This window comes from Malus domestica, chromosome 05, assembly GCF_042453785.1.
Source record: "Malus domestica chromosome 05, GDT2T_hap1".
NCBI lineage: Eukaryota > Viridiplantae > Streptophyta > Magnoliopsida > Rosales > Rosaceae > Malus > Malus domestica.
The window spans coordinates 9,820,222-9,844,063 of record NC_091665.1 but is presented as its reverse complement, the minus strand read 5'-3'; the positions used below and the strand labels follow the sequence as shown (position 1 = coordinate 9,844,063).

The 23,842-nt window shown below is 38.7% G+C and overlaps 2 protein-coding genes across 3 annotated transcripts; one reads left to right on the top strand and one right to left on the bottom strand.

Moving 5' to 3' along the window:
* The first annotated feature begins 313 nt into the window (after positions 1-313).
* Positions 314-16,494, top strand: LOC103412093 (epimerase family protein SDR39U1 homolog, chloroplastic-like). Its single transcript, XM_029102003.2, has 13 exons — positions 314-553; positions 630-683; positions 1,139-1,214; positions 1,494-1,553; positions 2,599-2,717; positions 2,884-2,928; positions 3,058-3,136; positions 3,567-3,628; positions 14,755-14,857; positions 15,293-15,353; positions 15,542-15,612; positions 15,850-15,989; positions 16,065-16,494. The coding sequence occupies exons 1-13, from the start codon at positions 476-478 to the stop codon at positions 16,176-16,178; spliced, it is 1,062 nt and encodes a 353-aa protein (XP_028957836.1). The 5' UTR covers positions 314-475; the 3' UTR covers positions 16,179-16,494.
* A 352-nt stretch (positions 16,495-16,846) lies between these two features.
* LOC114824773 (uncharacterized) lies at positions 16,847-21,702 on the bottom strand. 2 transcript variants are annotated; one of them, XM_029102004.2, is made up of 10 exons: positions 21,562-21,702; positions 20,931-20,982; positions 20,263-20,340; positions 19,937-19,961; positions 19,819-19,851; positions 19,602-19,723; positions 19,332-19,462; positions 18,284-18,507; positions 17,250-17,503; positions 16,847-17,130 (listed from the first exon to the last, which is right to left on the bottom strand). In XM_029102004.2, the coding sequence occupies exons 2-10, from the start codon at positions 20,931-20,933 to the stop codon at positions 17,032-17,034; spliced, it is 969 nt and encodes a 322-aa protein (XP_028957837.1). In that variant the 5' UTR covers positions 20,934-20,982; positions 21,562-21,702; the 3' UTR covers positions 16,847-17,031. The 2 variants fall into 2 exon arrangements, with proteins under 2 accessions (XP_028957837.1, XP_070678344.1); XM_070822243.1 differs by having other exon boundaries at positions 19,937-20,125; positions 21,562-21,662.
* Between the last annotated feature and the right edge of the window lie 2,140 nt (positions 21,703-23,842).

The window sequence follows — 23,842 nt, the reverse complement described above, 5'->3', positions numbered from 1 at the left end:
ACGTCGATGATGGTTTTTTATATCATGGATAAATGTACATGGTACGGTGGTTTACGATTCAAAATAAAATAAAAATTTAGCTTTAAGTTTAGCTATTTTTTATGCACAAGAGTTAAAAGTCAAAATGTGCATTGAAGATGATATAACTTTTGAAGTCAAATTTAAAGTCAAGTATGACTTTATAGCTTCAAACGTTACGCCTAAATATTGAAAATAGCCCAAGATAAGAATACAAGAGTGAAATATATTATTAAATTAGATACAAATCGTATCTAATTTAATAATTTACCAAAAACAAAAGAGAAAAGACAATTGATGGAAATCGGTGGTTGCTTTGGTTTGGGTCATTGGGTGTGGTTCGAAATCGAACACATTGCCATTTGTGAGTCTTTCCTTTCACCGCCATCTCACAGAACAGAAATAAAACATCTTGTTTCTTGTTTTAGCAGAAAGAGAGAGCTCCCAAGCTGCAGCAATGGAGGTCTGTGGAGCCACTGCTCTCTCATGGACCCACACTGTCTCCACCTCTCTTCACGTCTCTCTGCCCCTCTCTGTGAGTAACTCACTACCCACTTCTCCAATTTCTCCTTTGTTTTGTTTTTAATCTTTTTTGTTTTCTGGCTTCTTAGAAGCGTGAGACTCGGGGACTCTGTGTTTGGTGTGCGTCTGACCAACCCCAGAAGGTAATGCTCTTCAAACTACGAATCCTTCCACACACGCACACGTACATTTCTGTTCATATTTATACAAATTACTTGGTCAATTCAGTATTTACTAGAATTTATTACTCTATCACTGACACAAGCGATATTCTAAACTATTCTAATTTTCCGGGAGGGGGATTCGAACTTGGGTGTAAGGAGACTGGACTGACCACATAACTAACTAACTAACTTCACGTTTACCACCTCTTTGCATTGCAGTTTGGTCCAGAACTTGTAGGGATTTGGCTTCACAAAGTTACTTATCATCAGCCCTTTTAATATAACATAGTGGGTGATGATGAGTGATAAATCAGATGATTAGGATGATTGCATTTATGTGTGTGGTTAAAAAGTTGGAAAGTCACATGAATGTATTTGAGCATTTATAGGTTGCATTTGCCTGTTGGAGATTGACTCTTTGTAGGTTGTCTTAGGCAAATCAGTTGACTGTATCAATAACTGGAGCTACGGGTTTTATCGGGAGAAGATTGGTGCAAAGGCTGCATGCAGGTTATGCTCATTCTCTTCTCCATTATTATAGAAATCTTGCAGACTTATGCGCAGTGTTTCCATTCTGTTGTGTTTATATTTTATTTTCGTGCATCCACCTCGGATTAATGCCTGTTTATGTTATTTGATTATTTCCCAATGACTATTGATTTGGTCCTTATTTTTTACTGGAGCTAGCAAGAAGGGACATGCATATCTTTCAGTATTTATGCATAACAAGGTGCATTTACGACCAAAACAAATGATTTCAAGGTTGTGGTGATCCAATTTGTAATGCAGATAATCATAGTGTGCATGTCTTGACACGGTCCAGATCAAAGGCTGAGTTAATTTTTCCGGGTAAGAAGGTAATGTACACTTGTTGGCTATTTTCTCAAATCTTTTGAAATCTAGGAATAGTAAGTTTGTGCACATGATTCTATGAATCCAAGTTAAATTAGACTCAGTTAGATTTTCTGAGGACCAAGAAAATCAAATTCATGTGAATCATTTGAAAGTGGAGCTGCTCTATTCTTCCACCAGTGCTTTCTACCAGTCACTTCCTCATTACATCAAAAGCAATGATATATAAGCAGCTAGTGTTTACTTTTCCAACACTTGGAAGGATAATCAACTTCTAAACTAATCTAACTAATCGTACCCAGTGCACAAGGCTCCCGCTTTACGCAGGGTCTGGGAGAGGTGCATGTCGGCTAGCCTTACCCCCATTTTATGGAGAGGCTGCTCCCAAGTCTCGAACCCGAGACCTACAACTCATGGGCGAAGGCACTTGCCATCGCACCAAGTGCGACCTCTTGTGATAATCAACTTCTAGAAAGAAAAAAATTAGAATGGGTTAAACAGTTGGATATCTGTCCAACAACCCCTCCTTCATCCCAAAGAATAAACTCAAAAACCAAAGGAAGAATTATTTTATGTATACTTTACACAAATTTTTAGTGTGTGTTGTTGTTTGATGCTTGATAGGGTTAGGGTTTGGAGAGAGGTTGTTCCTCAAGCCATCGGTTCTAGTATTGATACCCCAGTTTTTTGTTAATTTCTATTGTGCTCCTGTAAGGCCTCATTTGGTTCAGTTGTTGTGTGAACGTCATGTGAGGAGGAGTGTTAGTGTTTCATGTTAAATTATTCTTGATATACGTTGTTGGGCTTGGTTCCTAATAGTTAAGCTTTTGGGGACATGGTAACTTAACAAAAAAACTGATTCTATTTGTTTATTATGAAATATAAAAAAATTGCCGAATATAAGTTGTTACATTCGTATACAGATTGAAATAACCCCAGTACTTGAATCATTGTTAACTGCTGGTTTATTGTCCGGGGTAATATTGAGATAGTTAGTCTTCTGTATTGGGTTAACACTTGAAATTTTCCCTGCCATCTGTAGTCAAGGATTTTCCAGGAATCATGATTGCAGAGGAGCCACAGTGGAAAGACAGCATTCAAGGTTCAACTGGTGTCGTAAATTTGGGTGGACTGCCCATAAGCACAAGATGGTCTCCTGAGGTTGGTACCAGTGGTGAATATTTAAACTTTATAGCAGTAAAACTGCCATGAATTGACAGAACATTGCTGGCTAAGGCCATACAGTATGTGATTCATGGTGTTTTAATATCAGAAGTGAACATATGTATGTATGCCTAGAAGTTACTAACTTCTAATTGGACTGTAGATAAAGAAAGAGATAAAGACTAGCAGGATTAGAGTCACATCGAAGGTTAGTAGTGTTTCTTACACTGATTAGTTCATGCGGCTGTCAAAATACAAATCACTTTTTGCTCCTTTTCTTAATAAAAAGAGTATTATTTAACCAAAAACTGATTTGACCTTTCAACTGGTTGTGAAGGTCATAGATTTAATAAACGATTTACCAGATGCAGTTCGACCTACAGTCTTGGTTAGCGCAACAGCTGTCGGTTACTACGGTCTGTTCAGTCTCATGCTTTTTATCTATTAAGTCACTGCATCATCCTATTGCTTGGTTTGCATGAAGTTTCAGTTATTTTTCTTGCTGTGCTAGTATTCATCTGTAAAACATTGTAGACATTTATGCGGAATTTATTCTTCTGGATCATTAGATTCTGACTGAGCATTTCAATACCCCATGGAATTGGAGCGTGCTAGTTAATTGATAAATATCTTAAGTGATACATTCTGATGTCGGAGTGAGTTAGAAGACCATTTAGTAACTATTATATAGTCATTGTGCTGAGGCAACACTCATTATCTCCCCATAGCTGGCATATGATTTTCCGTTACTCGAGACTCATAATCCAAATTTAAGGAGCCTCTTTAAAGTTACTAAGCTCATTTTCATTTTTGGATCTTGTTTAATTTTTTATTCATTATGGTCAGGTACTAGTGAGACACAAATATTTGATGAGCAAAGTCCATCAGGGAATGATTACTTAGCTGAGGTAAGCAATGGAATTATTTTATTATGTATGTTTTATGCATAATCAGTTCCAAAAAGAATATATGAAAGCCTAATTGATGTGGTAAAAGATGCTTAAAACTTCTAAGATTTCCATTATCCAGTATGTTTTCAGACTATTTAATTATCTGACTAATGACTGTCATACTAAATAGATGTTGAATGCATAGTCAGATTGATCGACAACATAGCCATTGTAGTTGGATCAAACTTATTACCACCCTGATACCCTTTTGGGGATGCTACCTTAACCTCCTTTAGGCTTTGTGGTTACGGATGACTAATTTTCTGAATAAGGTTTGAATTTCCAGGAAATTGAAATAATAGCTTCTTGGCATGTCCTTTGGATGTGAGAGTAACTTTTTAATTTTATTTAAAAAAAATGACATACAACAACAACAACAACAACAACAAAGCCTTTTCCCACTAAGTGGGGTCGGCTATATGAATCCTAGAACGCCATTGCGCTCGGTTTTGTGTCATGTCCTCCGTTAGATCCAAGTACTCAAGTCTTTTCTTAGGGTCTCTTCCAAAGTTTTCCTAGGTCTTCCTCTACCCCTTCGGCCCTGAACCTCTGTCCCGTAGTCACATTTTCGAACCGGAGCGTCAGTAGGCCTTCTTTGCACATGTCCAAACCACCGGAACCGATTTTCTCTCATATTTCCTTCAATTTGGCTACTCCTACTTTACCTCGGATATCCTCATTCCCAATCTTATCCTTTCTCGTGTGCCCATACATCCCACGAAGCATCCTCATCTCCGCTACACCCATTTTGTGTACGTTGATGCTTCACCGCCCAACATTCTGTGCCATACAACATTGTTGGCCTTATTGCCGTCCTATAAAATTTTCCCTTGAGCTTCAGTGGCCTACGACGGTCACACAACACGCCGGATGCACTCTTACACTTCATCCATCCAGCTTGTATTCTATGGTTGAGATCTCCATCTAATTCTCCGTTCTCTTGCAAGATAGATCCTAGGTAGCGAAAACGGTCACTTTTTGTAATCTTCGCTAGATTGCTCCGGTCATTAGTGTGGATAAGTATTTAAATGGATAGAGATAGGAAAGCAAACACAAGATGTACGTGGTTCACCCAGATTGGCTACGTCCACGGAATAGAGGAGTTCTCATTAATTGTGAAGGGTTTACACAAGTACATAGGTTCAAGCTCTCCTTTAGTGAGTACAAGTGAATGATTTAGTACAAATGACATTATGAAATATTGTGGGAGAATGATCTCGTAGCCACGAAACTTCTAAGTACCGGAGTGTGGTATCGTCTTGACTTGCCTTATCTGTCTCATAGGTAGATGTGGCATCTTCTCTGGAAGTACTCTTCCTCCATCCAGGGGTGGTATCTGTAACTGGTGGAGATGCACAAGGTAATGTATCAATTTCACTTGAAGCTTACTTGTAGTTTCATGCTTGGTCAAGCGCGATACAAACCATGTAGTAGGAGTCCCCCAAGTCGCCGAGCTAGGGGATCTGCTGAAAGAGGTGACAGACAAGGTAAGCAATCAGAGCTCCGGCTGATTGTTCACATTCTCCCTATCTTGCAGGCAGCATGAAGGATAAAGAGAAGAAAAATGAGGAGAGATGATATGGGATACTTTTGCTTTTGAAGAAGTAACTTTCCACAGGCTTATTCTTGAACTGGGCTGGAGGGTTTTCTGGTTTCCTCCAGAGTATAAGGCCGACTGAAGAATTTGAGGGTCAAAACAAGTCCATCAAATCTAGAGTACGTTCGACCCTGCTGATATGGGATACTTTTGCTTTTGACAGAGTAGTGGATGTATCGGTACGTGTGCTGTTACGCTTGTCTCCACATGCTTCCTTGTATCCTTCTCACTTGCCCTATCTGTTCCTCAAGCAGATGCGGTATCTTCCCTGGAAGCATAAGATGTTGAAGATGAGTACTCGAGAGCAATGCCAGGTAAGTAATCAGGTAAGGGTTTCCAGGCAGTCAGTTCCTGGCTGGAAGCTTGATTCCAAGTGCTGACTGATTGCTCTCTTTCTCCTTGTCTTGCAGGTAGGCCTGGCAATTCCTGACACGACCCGATAACCCGACACGACACGACCCGAAATTAACAGGTGTTCGAGTCGACACGATAACGAATCAGGTATTTTCGGGTAACCCGATAAGCACCTGTTAAGATAACGGGTTGGTTCGGGTATACACGTAGGTAACACGATACACGATAAGCAGAATATTAATTTACTAATTTTATAACCCTAAAAAATACTATAATAATTATATATAATAATTTAACAATTTTATACCCCTAAAAAGTTTAAAACTATAATTATATATATATATATATTAAATTAACTATAATAATTATATATGCTATAATAATTATACCCCCAAAATATTAAATATAATAATTATATATATATATATATATATTAAATTTTAAATTAAATTTTATACCCCTAAAAAAAACTATAATAATTATACGTACAAAATAAATAGATTTAAATCTACATAATAAATATATATATATATATACACACACACCATTGAACTTGATGGGATACACGAAACTAATTTCAACGATCAAACCGTCAAACTTGTTTGTATATGCTTCGAGATCGCATATGCCAAAAATCACAAAACAAACATTCAAATATCAAGTAATGAGACAAAACTTTTCGACGGTGATAAAACAAAAAATCACGATTTAACGGTTATTTTAACTTCGATTTTGTTGATTTTTTACAAGTACACTTTTTGACCCCATACGAATACAATGAATGAATTCGATCGTCAATTTAAAATATTTACACAAGTGGATACCACAAAATCTTATGTTATACTTAATGAAAGTATAAATAAACTCTAAGTGTTAGTGAATCTATCATTTTGATGGGATACGAATTCTATGAAACTAATTTCAACGATCCAACCATCAATCTTGTTTGTATATGCTTCGAGATCGCATACGCCAAAAATCACAAAAAACAAACATTCAGAGATCAAGTAATGAGACAAAACTTTTCGACGGTTATAAAACAAAAAATCACGATTTAACGGTTATTTTAACTTCGATTTTGATAATTTTTTACAAGTACACTTGTTGACCCTATACGAATACAATGAATGAATTCGATCGTCAATTTAAAATATTTACACAAGTGGATACCACAAAATCTTATTTTATACTTAATAAAAGTATAAATAAACTCTAATTGTTAGTGAATCTATCGTTTTGATTGGATACAAATTCTATGAAACTAATTTCAACGATCAAACCGTCAAACTTGTTTGTATATGCTTCGAGATCGCATACGCCAAAAATCACAAAAAACGCACATTCAGAGATCAAGTAATGACACAAAACTTTTTGACGGTTATAAAACAAAAAATCACGATTTAACGGTTATTTTAACTTCGATTTTGATTATTTTTTACAAGTACACTTTTTGACCCTATACGAATACAATGAATGAATTCGATCGTCAATCTAAAATATTTACACAAGTGGATACCACAAAATCTTATGTTATATTTAATGAAAGTATAAATAAACTCTAATTGTTAGTGAATCTATCATTTTGATGGGATACGAATTCTATGAAACTAATTTCAACGATCCAACCGTCAAACTTGTTTGTATATGCTTCGAGATCGCATACGCCAAAAATCACAAAAAACAAACATTCAGAGATCAAGTAATGAGACAAAACCTTTCGACGGTTATAAAACAAAAAATCACGATTTAACGGTTATTTTAACTTCGATTTTGATGATTTTTTACAAGTACACTTGTTGACCCTATACGAATACAATGAATGAATTCGATCGCCAATTTAAAATATTTTCACAAGTGGATACCACAAAATCTTATTTTATACTTAATGAAAGTATAAATAAACTCTAAGTGTTAGTGAATCTATCGTTTTGATGGGATACGAATTCTATGAAACTAATTTCAACGATCCAACCGTCAAACTTGTTTGTATATGCTTCGAGATCGCATACGCCAAAAATCACAAAAAACAAACATTCAGAGATCAAGTAATGAGACAAAGCTTTTCGACGGTTATAAAACAAAAAACCACGATTTAACGGTTATTTTAACTCCGATTTTGATGATTTTTTACAACTACACTTGTTGACTCTATACGAATACAATGAATGAATTCGATCGTCAATTTAAAATATTTACACAAGTGGATACCACAAAATATTAGGCTCTTATTTTCGAGTGTAGATGTAGTACTTAAATGACAAATATGTTTTAATGTTTTGAAGTAATATTTATGTGGTAATGTGTGGTATGTGCAAATTTAAGAAAAAAATATATTTTTCTTAACGGGTCATAACGGGTCGGGTCACTTTACCTGTTGGGTAAAGTGACCCGACCTGTTAAGGACCCGTTAAGATAACAGGTGTGACACGACACGACCCGTTAAGATAACAGGTGTTACACGAAAACGACACGAACACGACAGACACGACCCGTTTGCCAGGTCTACTTGCAGGTAAGAACAAGGCCAAAGGAAAAGACAGGGAAAAAGCATGATATGGGATACTCTTGCTTTTAACCCTGATGATATGAGATATTCTTGCTCTAGTATAGCTTGTTTACAGAGGTATTATCGGGGGGAAAGAAAGCTGAAAATTTCGAAAGGCTTCGTTGGGAGTGCCCTCTCAGATAAGAGAAAGGGTTGAGCATTTTTGCAGGTCTGCCTGTCCGTTAGGGATGGAGGTCGACATATATAGGAGTCTCCCTAACATCAAGTAATAATGCTATTCCTTTACCCTGCTTGGTTATAGCACGGTAGTGGGAGCTGCCAGCTTCACACGTTTTAACTCTGTCAGAGCACTTTGAAAAAGTGGTCTGTGGTATCTGGAAAGCTGATGTTGCGTGTGAAGATTACAGACAAGCTTTATCCAAAGAGATCCAGCTCTTGAAGTTGGGAAAGTGGTGCCTCTTCGGTTTTCGAACAAGCAATCCTGTCGGGGATTTGGCTCTCGAGATTCGGAGAACGATGCCTCTTCGATTTTTGAGAAAGCAATCCTGCTGGGGGTCTGGCTCTCAAGATTCGGAGAGCGTTGTCTCTTCGATTTTTTAGAAAGTAATCATGTTGGGAGTCTGGCTCTCAAGATTCGGAGAGCGTTGTCTCTTCGATTTTTTAGAAAGTAATCATGTTGGGAGTCTGGCTCTCGAGATTCGGAGGACGGTGCCTCTTCGATTTTGGAGCAAGCAATCTTGTTGGGAGTGTTTTCTCGAATGTGAGTAAAGGTTGGGCATGTTTGCTAGTCTACCTTGCCACGAAGCACAGAGGTTGACACACAGGGACTTTCCAATTATCCAGTAGTGGTACTGTTCCTTTACCCTCTCTTCGATTTTTGAGAAAGTAATCATGTTGGGAGTTTGGCTCTTGAGATTCGGAAGGCGGTGCCTCTTCGATTTTGGAGCAAGCAATCTTGTTGGCAGTGTTTTCTCGAATGTGAGTAAAGGTTGGGCATGTTTGCTAGTCTACCTTGCCACGAAGCACAAAGGTTGACACACAGGGACTTTCCAATTATCCAGCAGTGGTACTGTTCCTTTACCCTCTCTTCGATTTTTGAGAAAGTAATCATGTTGGGAGTCTGGCTCTCGAGATTCGGAGGGCGGTGCCTCTTCGATTTTGGGGCAAGCAATCTTGTTGGGAGTGTTTTCTCGAATGTGAGTAAAGGTTAGGCATGTTTGCTAGTCTACCTTGCCACGAAGCACAGAGGTTGACACACCGGGACATTCCAATTATCCAGCAGTGGTACTGTTCCTTTACCCTTGTGGGTAATAATATGGTAGCTAGACCTTCAAAATTTATGTGTCTAAACTTTGTTAGTGTTGTTTCTTTGCAATTCTTTTACCCTTCTTGGTCAGAGCGATGTAGTGGGAGCTGCAAGCTTCACGTGTCTCAACTTTGTCAGAGAACTTTGGCAAAGTTATCTGTGGTACCCATGAGCTACTGTTGCGTGTGGGAAGTGGGTGATTGAACAGTACGATTCATGTGCTTTCTCTTCGCCAGAAATCTTCGACAGAATGCCCATAATTTCCGCAAAGCTGAGTGTGCGTGTGACAGGTGCTGACAAGGCTGGAAAAATAGGTGCCTCTTTGATTTCTGAGATCGGCCCTCGTGGTCTCTGAGCAGCCCAGCTTTTGAGAAAGCAAGCCTCTTCGATTTCTGAGATCGGCCTTCGTGGTCTTTGAGCAGCCCAACTTTTGAGAAAGCAAACGCCTCTTCGATTTCTGAGATCGACCCTCGTGGTCTCTGAACAGCCCAGCTTTTGAGAAAGCAAACGCCTCTTCGATTTCTGAGCAGGCGCCTCTTCGATTTCCGAAGCTTCGTTGAGTGCAGATTTTTATAGAGGCTGACATTAAGTTCCAAAGCACACTTGAATATCCACCAGTAGAAGCTCAATTCTTGCACTTCTAAGATCTTGATTTGTCCGACCTCTTCTCTCTTCAACCCTTTGAAAATGTCTGGCCCCTCCGACCGTCGTTTTGACTTGAACCTTGTTGAAGAGGCAGCCCCGCCTTCTCCAGACAACATATGGCGCCCATCCTTCGTCTCCCCTACTGGTCCTCTTACCGTTGGGGATTCCGTGATGAAGAATGATATGACCGCTGCGGTAGTGGCCAGGAACCTTCTCACTCCCAAAGATAACAGACTACTTTCCAAACGGTCTGATGAGTTGGCTGTTAAGGATTCTCTGGCTCTCAGTGTTCAGTGTGCAGGTTCTGTGTCTAATATGGCCCAACGCCTATTTGCTCGAACCCGCCAAGTTGAATCATTGGCGGCTGAAGTGATGAGTCTCAAACAGGAGATTAGAGGGCTCAAGCATGAGAATAAACAGTTGCACCGGCTCGCACATGACTATGCTACAAACATGAAGAGGAAGCTTGACCAGATGAAGGAATCTGATGGTCAGGTTTTACTTGATCATCAGAGATTTGTGGGTTTGTTCCAAAGGCATTTATTGCCTTCGTCTTCTGGGGCTGTACCGCGTAATGAATCTCCAAATGATCAACCTCTGATGCCTCCTCCTTCTAGGGTTTTGTCCAGTACTGAGACTCCGAATGATCCCCCTCCGGTGCCTTCTCTTTCTGGGGCTCTACCGACTGCTGAGACTTCTCCTAAGCAACCTTTGTGAAGGCTTCCTCTTGTTTGTTTATTTTGACTCAAGTATATGTACATATTTGTAACTTATCGGGGATATCAATAAATAAGCTTTCCTTCATTTCAACGTATTGTGTTAAATACACCAAAGCCTTCTTCGCAAAGTTCTTTGAATTTTCTTTTGTTGAAGCTTGTATGTTGAAGCTTTGTGAGTGGAGCATATAGGTTGAGATAGTGTTCCCTTAATTTCCCGAGTGAGGAAAACTTCTTGGTTAGAGACTTGGAAAATCCAAGTCACTGAGTGGGATCGGCTATATGAATCTTAGAACGCCATTGTGTTCTGTCCTGTGTCATGTCCTCCGTTAGATCCAAGTACTCTAAGTCTTTTCTTAGGGTCTCTTCCAAAGTTTTCCTAGGTCTTCCTCTGCCCCTTCGGCCCTGAACCTCTGTCCCATAGTCACATCTTCTAATCGGAGCGTCAGTAGGCCTTCTTTGCACATGTCCAAACCACCGTAACCGATTTTCTCTCATCTTTCCTTCAATTTCGGCTACTCCTACTTTACCCCGGATATCCTCATTCCTAATCTTATCCTTTCTCGTGTGCCCACACATCCAACGAAGCATCCTCATCTCCGCTACACCCATTTTGTGTACGTGTTGATGCTTCACCGCCCAACATTCTGTGCCATACAGCATCGCCGGCCTTATTGCCGTCCTATAAAATTTTCCCTTGAGCTTCAGTGGCATACGGCGGTCACACAACACGCCGGATGCACTCTTCCACTTCATCCATCCAGCTTGTATTCTATGGTTGAGATCTCCATCTAATTCTCTGTTCTTTTGCAAGATAGATCCTAGGTAGCGAAAACGGTCGCTCTTTGGTATTTCTTGATCTCCGATCCTCACCCCTAACTCGTTTTGGCCTCCATTTGCACTGAACTTGCACTCCATATATTCTGTCTTTGATCGGCTTAGGCGAAGACCTTTAGATTCCAACACTTCTCTCCAAAGGTTAAGCTTTGCATTTACCCCTTCCTGAGTTTCATCTATCAACACTATGTCGTCTGCGAAAAGCATACACCAAGGAATATCACCTTGAATATGTCCTGTTAACTCATCCATTACCAACGCAAAAATGTAAGGACTTAAGGATGAGCCTTGATGTAATCCTACAGTTATGGGAAAGCTTTCGGTTTGTCCTTCATGAGTTCTTACGGCAGTCTTTGCTCTTTCATACATATCCTGTATAGCTTGGATATATGCTACTCGTACTCCTTTCTTCTCTAAAATCCTCCAAAGAATGTCTCTTGGGACCCTATCATACGCTTTTTCCAAATCTATAAAGACCATGTGTAAATCCTTTTTCCCATCTCTATATCTTTCCATCAATCTTCGTAAGAGATAGATTGCCTCCATGGTTGAGCGCCCTGGCATGAACCCGAATTGGTTGTCCGAAACCCGTGTCTCTTGCCTCAATCTATGCTCAATGACTCTCTCCCAGAGCTTCATTGTATGACTCATTAGCTTAATACCCCTATAGTTCATGCAATTTTGTACATCGTCCTTATTCTTGTAGATAGGCACTAAAGTGCTCATTCGCCACTCATTCGGCATCTTCTTCGTTTTCAAAATCCTATTGAAAAGGTCAGTGAGCCATGTTATACCTGTCTCTTCCAAAACTTTCCACACTTCGATTGGTATATCGTCTGGGCCTACTGCTTTTCTATGCTTCATCTTCTTCAAAGCTACACCCACTTCTTCCTTCCGGATTCTACGATAAAAAGAGTAGTTTCTACACTCTTCTGAGTTACTCAACTCCCCTAAAGAAGCACTCATTTCATGTCCTTCATTGAAAAGATTATGAAAATAACCTTTCCATCTGTCTTTAACCGCGTTCTCTGTAGCAAGAACCTTTCCATCCTCATCCTTGATGCACCTCACTTGGTTTAGGTCCCTTGTCTTCTTTGCCCTTGCTCTAGCTAGTTTATAGATATCCAACTCTCCTTCTTTGGTATCTAGTCGCTTATACATATCGTCATAAGCCGCTAACTTAGCTTCTCTCACAGCTTTCTTCGCCTCTTGCTTCGCTTTTCTATACCTTTCACCATTTTCATCGGTCCTATCCTTGTATAAGGCTTTACAACATTCCTTCTTAGCCTTCACCTTTGCTTGTACCTCCTCATTCCACCACCAAGATTCCTTTTGGTGTGGGGCAAAGCCCTTGGACTCTCCTAATACCTTTTTTGCTACTTTTCGGATACAACTAGCCATGGAATCCCACATTTGGTTAGCTTCCCCCTCTCTATCCCACACATACTGGGTGATTACTTTCTCTTTGAAAATGGCTTGTTTTTCTTCTTTTAGATTCCACCATCTAGTCCTTGGGCACTTCCAAGTCTTGTTCTTTTTTCTCACTCTTTTGATATGTACATCCATCACCAACAAGCGATGTTGATTAGCCACGCTCTCTCCTGGTATAACTTTGCAATCCTTACAAGTTATACGATCCCCTTTCCTCATTAGAAGAAAATCTATTTGTGTTTTTGACGACCCACTCTTGTAGGTGATTACATGTTCTTCTCTCTTCTTAAAGAAGGTGTTGGCTAAGAAGAGATCATATGCCATTGCAAAATCCAAGATAGCTTCCCCATCCTCGTTTCTCTCCCCAAAACCATGGCCACCATGAAAACCTCCATAGTTGCCTGTCTCCCTGCCCACGTGTCCATTTAAATCTCCTCCTATAAATAACTTCTCCGTCTGAGCAATTCCTTGCACCAAGTCTCCAAGGTCTTCCCAAAATTTCTCCTTCGAACTCGTATCCAACCCTACTTGAGGTGCGTACGCACTAATCACATTGATAAGTTCTTGTCCTATTACAATCTTGATTGCCATGATTCTATCTCCTACCCTCTTGACATCTACAACATCTTGTGTCAAGGTCTTGTCCACGATGATGCCAACACCGTTTCTCGTTCTATTTGTGCCCGAATACAATAGTTTAAACCCTGAGTTTTCTAGATCCTTTGCCGTACGACCAACCCACTTAGTTTCTTGTAGGCACATAATATTTATCCTTCTCCTTACCATAACTTCTACTACTTCCATAGATTTTCCCGTCAAGGTTCCTATATTCCACGTTCCTAAACGCATTTTGCTCTCTTGAACTCTACCCTTCTGTCCTAGCTTCTTCACCCTTCCCCGTCTAATAGGATCAAAGTACTTCTTTTGTGTGTCCCGTGTAAAGTTGATAGGAGCATATGCTCCCAAACAACTTTGAGTGGAGTCGTTCGAAAAGAAGTTTCTATAGCCCCCTTGCTCATTTAACACTGCATCCGGGTGCCGATGGAGATACAGCGACCCTTGCTCACTTATCACTGTGCTCAGGCCACACAGCGCGCCACTTACGGGTGACGCCCTAGCTTTAGCGCGATTTCGTTCTGGATTCATTTTCATAAGGATTCGACGTGATCATGGAGTGCCGGCTGTCGACTACCTGACGCCCTCCCCCTCCTCCTTTATCCGGGCTTGGGACCGGCAATGTAAGATAAACTTACACGGCGGAGTTTAAAAAAAAAAAAAAAAATGACATGATGGAAATAATTAAATGGAACATTGAACTTTCTAATTTCAATGGTGCTGTACGACCTGAATGGGTAGAAGAATTCCTGATTACTTTGATCATATTTAATCTCGGTTTCCGAGTTTTAGGATCACTGGCCAAGGGCTATTGCAGCTCAGATGAATTATGTTTATGTTTTCTTTTTAGAACTCATAGTCGTGGTGCCTAGTGTTATTATGGGTTGTAGAATGGACTTTTGTACGTATTGTCAGTCCGGCTAAATACACACTCTATCACCAACACAGAGCTTCCAGTCCATGGCGGAATATCACATCATCACTATTGGAACTTCTCGTTTGTGCAAAAAATTGTCCTCATCTTTAACTCGCATCTAAGCCTTTCAGGATCTTCAACTAACATGTAAGTCTTTTCAGGTTTGTAGAGAATGGGAAGGAACTGCCCTCAAAGTGAATAAGGATGTTAGGCTAGCGCTCATTCGCATTGGTGTTGTTCTTGGTAAAGATGGTGGAGCTTTAGGTATGCTCTATACTGTGAAACCTTAATTGCAATGTTTGCTCACTAACTAGACTTGCTAAAATTGACTTTGGTTTGCAATTTTTCTGCTTTATGTTTGATTATACATTGACCAATCTGGTTGCACTGAGGCTTGCATGACCCCGCAATTGTATCAGGCTGTTCTATGCATAATTATCTCTAACTTTCAATTTCTGATGTCATGTTTGAAAAATATACAACAACAAAGCCTTTTCCCACTAAGTGGGATGGGCCATATCAATCCTAGAATGCCATTGTGCTCGGTTCTATGCCATGACTTGCGTTAGATACCAGCAAAAAAACATTTAAAATGGCACTCGATTTTGTTACAAATTGTACATATCTATAACCGTGGTTCGTATGACACTAATAATCTCAGTCTGCCTCACGCATGCTTACACCTTTGAGCGTTTGCAGCTAAAATGATCCCTCTCTTTATGGTGTTTGCTGGAGGACCCTTGGGCTCTGGAAAGCAATGGTATTGTCCTCAATTCTGTCCGATGGGTATCAGTCAATGTTTTACTACTAAGACTTTCCAATTGCCACTTTGAAAGCAAAGATTGCTCTGGTTTAGCTAATCAGACAATATGACATCGTCAGTTAAGTTTCATTTTAGATATTTATGATCAACATCTTGGATAATTGATCCTTTTCAACATCGTGTAGGTTTTCCTGGATTCATCTGGACGACATAGTGAACCTGATATATGAAGCCCTATCCAATCCATCTTATAAAGGTAAAGATTCGTTGCTTATTGCTGATATGAAGTGAAACAAAGAACCAAAGGATTGATATTGGTTTCATCTAAAGTTTGCTGGTACGTGGAGATAACTACACTTGTAAATAGTTCGAATACTCTTTAAGAATTTCAATAAACGAATTAATGATGATATGTGTTCACTCAACAATGTCGTGTGACACTGGTTCTCGAAACTTTTCAACATATTGAACACAGTTTTTACCTAAATCTCAGGAGTTATCAATGGAACTGCACCAAACCCTGTTCGATTTGCAGAAATGTGTGAGCATTTGGGAAATGTCTTGGGCAGGCCCTCATGGCTGCCTGTACCGGACTTTGCCCTGAAAGCAGTCCTTGGAGAAGGTGCTTCTGTGGTAAGAATTTCTTTATTTTCTTTTCAACTCTTTCCTGATTTCATATTGCTGAGATACATAACAAGGTCGTTGCAGGTTCTGGATGGGCAGAGGGTGCTTCCAGTTAGAGCCGAGGAGTTGGGTTTCTCGTTCAAATACTCTTATGTGAGAGATGCATTACGATCCATTATTTCACAAAAGGCGGCCTAATTTGGCGGAGAAAATATCTGTAGTTTTTCATTTTTTAGGCAGTGGGTATCAGAATCTCCAAAACCTACCTGAAAGATGCATCACGATCAGTTATCGTAAAGAAAATGTTGTAACAAGTTGCCAGAGGAAACATCTTTGTTTTTCATTCCTTTAGTTACAAGGTATCCCAGATTATAAGAATCTCAGATTTGAGGAATCAGGTGAAATTTTGGTCCTTGTGGATGCTGTGGATCTCTTGTTTAAGTGGTTAATGTATTATCTGAACACATTTTCAAAGTGTCCTATATAAATTACTCCTAGTTCTTATTTGAGTTAACGCCAATTGAGTAGGCATCATGCCGCGTCAACCTTTTTAGCATTGTTTTGCCTGCTTTGATTTCCTATGCCACTGGAGATGCTTGTGAAAAATAAACGGATCTAATCCTTGGAAGTTCATGGGAAGTGTATTGTTTGTAAGATGCTACCAAACAGGCCCTTGTAGTTTATGACTTTTGAGTCTTAAAGTTGATACCAAACAAACCCCCTCTGTAATCGTCAGTGTATAACGGTAGTTTTTATTTTTTATTTTTGGTCAAACGATAAATTTTGTTAAATTAAACGTTAGATTAGCCATCGACGGTTTTTGTTGCAATGCTGGTGGATTGCAAGGGGAAAATAAAAAATCCAAATGCTGCACAAACTAAAACTGTACTTTTATCCTCAGTTTTGACAAAACCTACTGTTTTATCCAACGGTACAACATCTGAGACCAGCACATAATTTTGTTATATTCACCCAACCCGACGCTGATAAGGTCAGATGTTGTGGGACAACATAAGTTAAAACCAACACATGGTTTGATAATCCGATCCAATCAACCCCTCAGCGAGTACTTTTTCCCAGTAAACGGCTGGAACTTCGGCTCTTCTTTCGCTTCCGGCTGCTGCTCTTTCTTAGTCTCTTTTGCAGCTTCCTGCAGAATTGAATAAATCAAGAGTGATTTACGATCAGCATCACAACAAACTGGCAACGTCGGTAATATAATTCCAAAGTTAGTTGATGGACGTCATGAAACAAGAGAACCAAGAGTACCTTTTGTGTTTCCTTTGGAGTGCGACTGGCATTTGCTCCAAAAACAAGTTTTCCCTGAGCCTGACGACTGGTAGCCTGTGAACTAGATCCCATAGAAGGTTGTGCATTTCCATTGGTGACTGCAGGTTTCTTGTCGTTGGACCCTGAGGAAGAAGCTGGTGCTGGCTCATATTTCAAAGGTTTCCCATCCAAGCGTCTTCCAGATCCGGTAAAAGGGTTAAATTTAGGTTCAGCCTCAGCAGGATCCTCTTCAACTGCAAGAAAAACAGAAACTCGTATAATTTCTTTCTGTTTTCTTTTTGGACAACGGAATACTATTATGTTGAAATACATGCTGTGTTCAAAATTAACAGGACTAAAACTATGTAATTTCTGTGACTTGTAGAAAACCTTAGTCACCATTATATGCAAGAATGTTTATATTTTCCATTCCAGCCGTCAAGCAGAAAATGTAAACATTTTTTCAGTAATTGACAATTTACTGGTTTTCTTTGGTGAAAGTTTTCTACCAATTTCTCGAGTGTCAAAAAGTTGAATGGTATGAGGATTCTGTCAAAAGGCCCAATCCAAAAGGTCTAATCAACAATTTGTTTGTCAACTGTAGCAAACAACGCGCAAGATCTTAAAAATTAACAGGGATGGATGGCCAAGTGGCAGTGAACTTGGTAAAATCTCAGGCATTCACCAAGTCTAGCTTCTTCCTAAATGAATCCCATAGCAGGATATTTCAATCTTTAGCTATGTAGCCTCCAGAAGTATGTTCATCAATGAAAATGTATAATACCTACGACTAACTACACCAGAACAACATGTTCCAACACAAAGCTGACATACATGAGACGAACCAGATAAGCCGACTCAACCTCAGACAAGAGCAAGGACAGAAAATAAATAGTTTTGAGAAAGAAAAGGGCACAATAAGGAAACAATAGGGGAATCCAATCAACCACAGACCGAGAACTTTAATAAACAAATAGAAAAGCCAGAAAAATTGTGCAAGCCATGCTTATGGCCATGAGGAAAGAAATCTGTACCTTGAGCAGTTGCCTTATTTAGACGGCCAGATGCGGCTGGCCTTTCAGGTTCCTTATAGTCAAGCGGAGGTGCAAAGTCTACCTCACAGTCTGTCTCAATAATAGTTATTGCATGAGAAGGCTTCGCATCTATAATATCTATATAGTACTTCTTATTGTTGTATGCTACCATAATACTGTCCCCAGTGGTTAAGCAAGAAAAATTCCTCAGCGTTGTCTCCAAGCTGCATTGCAAACAAGATAATCAACTTCCTTTGCATCAGAACTTTTTTTTTTTTTTTTTTTTTTTTTTTTGTACAAACGATATTATCTACAAAGGGGGAGGGGTGGGCTTAGCCTCACAATGGGCCAACAATAATGTGGTTTAAAATCGCCTTTGGCGAGAATCGAACCTAAGACCTCTCACTTACAAGTGAAGAGGAATACCACTAGACCGTAGTACTAAGTAGCCTTTTGCATCAAAACTTTAACAGAAAACTTAAGAAACAAAATCAAGAAATGATCATCACAATAAATAGATGGTTTCATAGAATGAACATGGAAGAGGTACTCAGGATAAAATAGACAGGCCACTCACACAACAGATATAACAAAGAAACCCAATAATTCAACAAGACACATTAACAAGTCAAATACGCATTATCGACTCGTTTGTTGTCCTCAAAGTAACAGATCATATCAATTCATTTCTATATTATAACGGTGATACTATTTACTCTTATAATACTGATCTCGCTTCCTCTTTACAAGAAAACTTTCCCTCCTTTAAGCACACAAATCAAAGAAACAATGGATTAATATCTTAATGTAAAATAAGGATATATTGGAAAAGCAAAAATATTCCTAAATCCCATAGCTAGGTTTCCCCTAAATAATTGAATTAACACAAGTACAACAATCACAGAGAGACATGTTGGAATAAAATACCACACGCAAAATTGATACAGGAAAATAATAAATAATGAATATCGAATAACACCTTAAAAAATCTTCTTTTCCAAGAGAAAGAAATAATGAATATGGAATAACATATGAATCATTTACTTACATAGCTTTTGGATTTGAGATATCTAGAAAGTCCTTTGTATGGGGTTGTAATTTAACATATGTTCCCTTCGGAAGAGTTGCATTTTTCACTCGCACAACATCACCTTCTTGCAAGAGCATATTCTCCATCATCTAAGAAATAAAAACGCCAAAAGGAAACAGCTCAAGTTAAGGATTAGAAAGCCTTTTTGGCTGAAAAATCAACTGCAAAGTAACTTTAACAAGTAAAGCCATGCATATATTAGAAGTTTAGAACACACTGAATTCTTACCCAATAAGGCATATAGATCATGCCTTCTTCTGCAATGAACTCCAGCACCCCACAATGAGAGACCCGTTCAGCGGATTCATTTCGAAGCTCAAACAACATTGGATAATCAATGTGTAAAGATGCTGCATTAATATATCATAGTTGGCGCAAGTAATACAAAATAAATTCATTTGACACAGAAATCTTCATAACCAAGGACTAAAGTAAAACAACTCACCAAGACGGTCAAGGGCTGAGGGAGGCATTATAACTGAAAAATAAGCAAGATAAAAAAAATTACGAATACACAATAAAGGGAAAACCTAACAAAACTAACTTACAAGTTGGAGACTTACTTTTATCACCACTTTCAATTTGTGGCTGAAAATAAAAAGAAAAATTTCATATCAGAATAAAGGAATTGAACGAGTGAGAACAAAGTACTGACAATCACAGGGGAGGGGGAGTTCATCCAGTAGAAAACCAAAGCCCAGTAACCAAGTGTTATAAATTCACACCACAACTACAAAATAATGGATCCAGAACTGCAAAGAAAAATGAAACTTCATCCAAACAGGGGAGAGAAAGAAAAATGTAATGGATGCCTTTAACTAAGGAAAATAATCTATCCTTTAACAGTGCTGAGACATATACATATTTGAAAAAAATGAAGTATTCCAACCTTTTCAATGAAAGATGCAGGATAACATCGATATGTCTGCTCAAACGATGTCCCATGATACCCATATCCATAAAAATCCTGCAACAAGATGGACAAATTTTAATAAAAATTCAGGGTTAATCAAGAATACCAGGTTATAAGACTTTCATGAAATTTGAATGGAGAACAATGCATGAGAACAATCTCTTCAAGTCCCAAAAACCAACCAAAATAAACGGTAGCAGTTAACATACTTTTATTCACAAAAATGAGAAGAAGAAAAAAAGAGAGATGATAATATCTAAATTGGTCTGCAATAAGTTAATAGCAGATGACTAGCATCAGTCTTAAAGAAAAAGAACCCATAACTAGTAACTTCTCGAATCACATGAAAATGCAAAGTAGACAGTAAGCTATGGGTTAAACTCAAAACTACTCAAACAATTACCATCTCAAAAGCTGAAATCCGCATTAGTCATACTGAACCAGGGGTCAAGACTTTAATCACTTAACGTAATACACATAATCGATGGTTGTAAGTAAAGAATGAACTAATATAGTCAATAATATACTCATCAACCCAGAAAACCATCAGCTGCCCATTGGCACCAAGTAATTAAACAGTGAAATATTAAACCTTTTTCTATTCCTTTATATAAATAATGAGATATAGTAAACTAAACCCATACCATATTGAGTGAGTACAGATTTGAACACCGGTTATCAACCTCCGAAAGCTCCCTATCAAAACAAAACAAAAACACTGCTCAATGTACTTACACGAAACCAAATAATCAACTACTGAAATTATCATGAGTTCATAAATTGAAAACAATCAACCCTAACAAGCAACTAATGCCAGCATCAAGGTAATCATATCATTCAAAGGTTCCAATTTTTTCAACTTGTACCAAAATTTCCTTTGTTTTTCTCATTGTACAAAATTCAGGCTACAATGAATGAAATAAGCAATTACATTCATAAAGTTAAGAAATAAATAACCACATATCGTATTCAATTTCTGAAAACTGATAACTAATCAATGACATACTAGAATTGCAGATAACCACTACTCAAAACTCAACCCAATATTTAGCTTAATTCAAAAAAAAAAAAAAAAAAAAGAAGCAAAATTTGAGGTTTTTATTCAAAAGAAAACGACATGGTCAAAACAGAAAAATAGAGAAATTTGAGGGTCTTTTGTTAGGCAGGAAAAAATTGGATGGATCTACAAGTTGTGAAATTAGATTGTGAATTGGAAAACTAAAGGCGAAACAAAACGGTAAATAATTTGAAATTTAGGGTTGAGAATTCTGATACCGTCAAACGTAGAGAGGAGGAGGAGCAGATGAAGAAGTCAGTGTCCGTCTGTCTGGTTGCGTTTTGATCTCTGTCGGGAAGAGGTAGGACGATTGAGTGCGTTTTGTGCACGCTACAATTATTGGGTGGCAGCCCAAGTCCAAATGTCCTTTGGGCCATGCAACTTTTAGCTCATCTGCCACCAACTCCATGCTTCTGTTCTTTTGTTCCCGCCTTGTGTCGGTTTCTAGTTATTGGACCACAACTCAATCCCAATTCAAATTTGGATATCATTGGGCTATGTAATATGGGCCCTTTTCCCCTCCAGTCTTCCCGCGTATCTGAGTGGAGAGTTGTTAGGCCATCTCCAATCGAATGGGCTAAACATAGTCCAGTCCAGAATTATTTTAAATGAATAACGGCATGCTGTATTTATATAACATCTCCAATCAAATGGGTAAAAACATAGCTCATCAGTAATTTATTATTTTTAAGTTTGTTCTAAAACTTTATTGGTTAATTGAATTATATTAGACAAAGGTTATCCGGACATACTTAAGTGTCACTTGTCTCTAAATGAATAAGTCTCCAGATTTCTTATTTTTATATAATCTCAATCATTTTTTGGATAGAATTTTCAAGTGATACATGTTGCCAGCGTTCTAAAAATGGGCCTAGACGGCTGCCTAGGCCCTAGACGAAGAACGACTACCATGATTAACTTGTAATCGATTGTAAAATTGGAAAACGTATTAGGGGAACACTTGGCAGGATTAGGTGGGTCTGGAGAGGATGAGTTCTTTTGGTCCCACCATCCCTATTTGGGTTACACGCAATGCACAGTTTCCTAATCTCACTATTTTATGTTTTTTTTTTCTCACCTAAATCAATCATCTGTTTTTTTATCCATTTTTTAAAATTTTTTTTTATCTCTTTTACCTTTTTAAGACCACATATATTATAGTGAGGATCCTTGTCGAATCCTCTTTGTGAGGATCTAGTGAGGATCCTCTCTCCTTATATTAAATACCCTCCTCACATGATATGTATACTATTTTAAAAGAAAAACATATAATTTTATATTATAAAGAAAATTTAATCAATTTTATATCAAATTTACTTAAATCCACCTAGTCAACATAGGTGCTAAGCTCAGCCTCGTTGCCCGACTAGCAGCTAGTTTTTTTTAGAACCTTGTGTGTTACTAAATGAGTAACTCTCCATATTTCTTATCTTTATGTTCTCTTAATAATTTTTCGAATAGGATTTTCGAGTGACACCTATCCAGGCGTAACTGATTATGCAAATTTCATATAGGTTTCTCATCTACATGTCACTTCTTATGACACACCCTGACCCGGAATGTCCACTAGGACTCCGAATTGAGCTGTGCTGGCCGACACCTGGAAGGTGACGAAGCCATAAGTGCAGTTATATGGAAAATGTGAGTAATTTAAACCTAAAAGTGCCTAAATATCAGAGTGCGCTGGTGAGCGGGTATGCACCATTTTCACACGTGTCGTCAAAGCATAAGTAAAGTACAATAGTGTGGGTAAAGATCATACCCTTAGAGGTAGCCACTTATGCTGAGATTCACCAATAATCCTCGTCGATACGAACTTCCAGCAGCTAAAACCTGGAGGGCGCAAAACAGAAAATGTGAGTGGGCAAAAACAAAACTTTTCAAAACCATTTCTCCTTCCAAAAGTAATAACCCATCGCGGTAAAACTCGTATAATTTCCCATAAAATAAAATACTTACATACATCGAAACCATACTCTAAATACCAAAATCCACATGTATGCCATGTCAAATATCTCAGCATAATGAATAAGTAAGCCAGGTGAAGTAAATCAATGAAAAGTGATATGTCAGCCGGATCCACCTATTGTGGCCTGTACGGCTGAACCTATAGCTCATCAAGTATGCTTGCACACGAGTCGGAACCACCTAATGTGGTCTGTACGACATGGCTAGGTGGAATAAGTACACTCAAGTGCTACGATCACGTGAAGGTTGTGCGATAAATCGCGGGTCACCTACGAGTCGAAACCACTTATTGTCGTCTGTACGATAGGGCTATGCACCAAACTTGGATCCAAGGTGAGCGTGCGATGCGGGAGGTGAATATCACGTGAAGGACTATGCCTTGGCCACAGGCGGGAGCACTAACATCAGGGTGCAGGTTAATGAGCTCTAAATGCATCTATGCAAAACCATCATAACACAACTCACAATCAATAACACATATACTCACCTGGAACTTACATGAGTGTCCGCAACGTCAAATACTAACATACA

Excerpts from the sequence above, each read along its gene's own strand:
- LOC114824773 (XM_029102004.2), bottom strand. Across the intron at positions 17,504-18,283 it reads AAATAAGGCAACTGCTCAAG|TTGAAGAGGATCCTGCTGAG; the intron begins GTACAGATTTCT and ends TTTTTCTTGCAG. Across the intron at positions 17,131-17,249 it reads CTCCAAAGGAAACACAAAAG|GAAGCTGCAAAAGAGACTAA; the intron begins GTACTCTTGGTT and ends TCAATTCTGCAG.
- LOC103412093 (XM_029102003.2), top strand. The coding sequence starts at position 476 with ATGGAGGTCTGTGGAGCCACTGCTCTCTCATGGACCCACACTGTCTCC. Across the intron at positions 554-629 it reads ACGTCTCTCTGCCCCTCTCT|AAGCGTGAGACTCGGGGACT; the intron begins GTGAGTAACTCA and ends CTGGCTTCTTAG. Across the intron at positions 2,718-2,883 it reads GCACAAGATGGTCTCCTGAG|ATAAAGAAAGAGATAAAGAC; the intron begins GTTGGTACCAGT and ends ATTGGACTGTAG.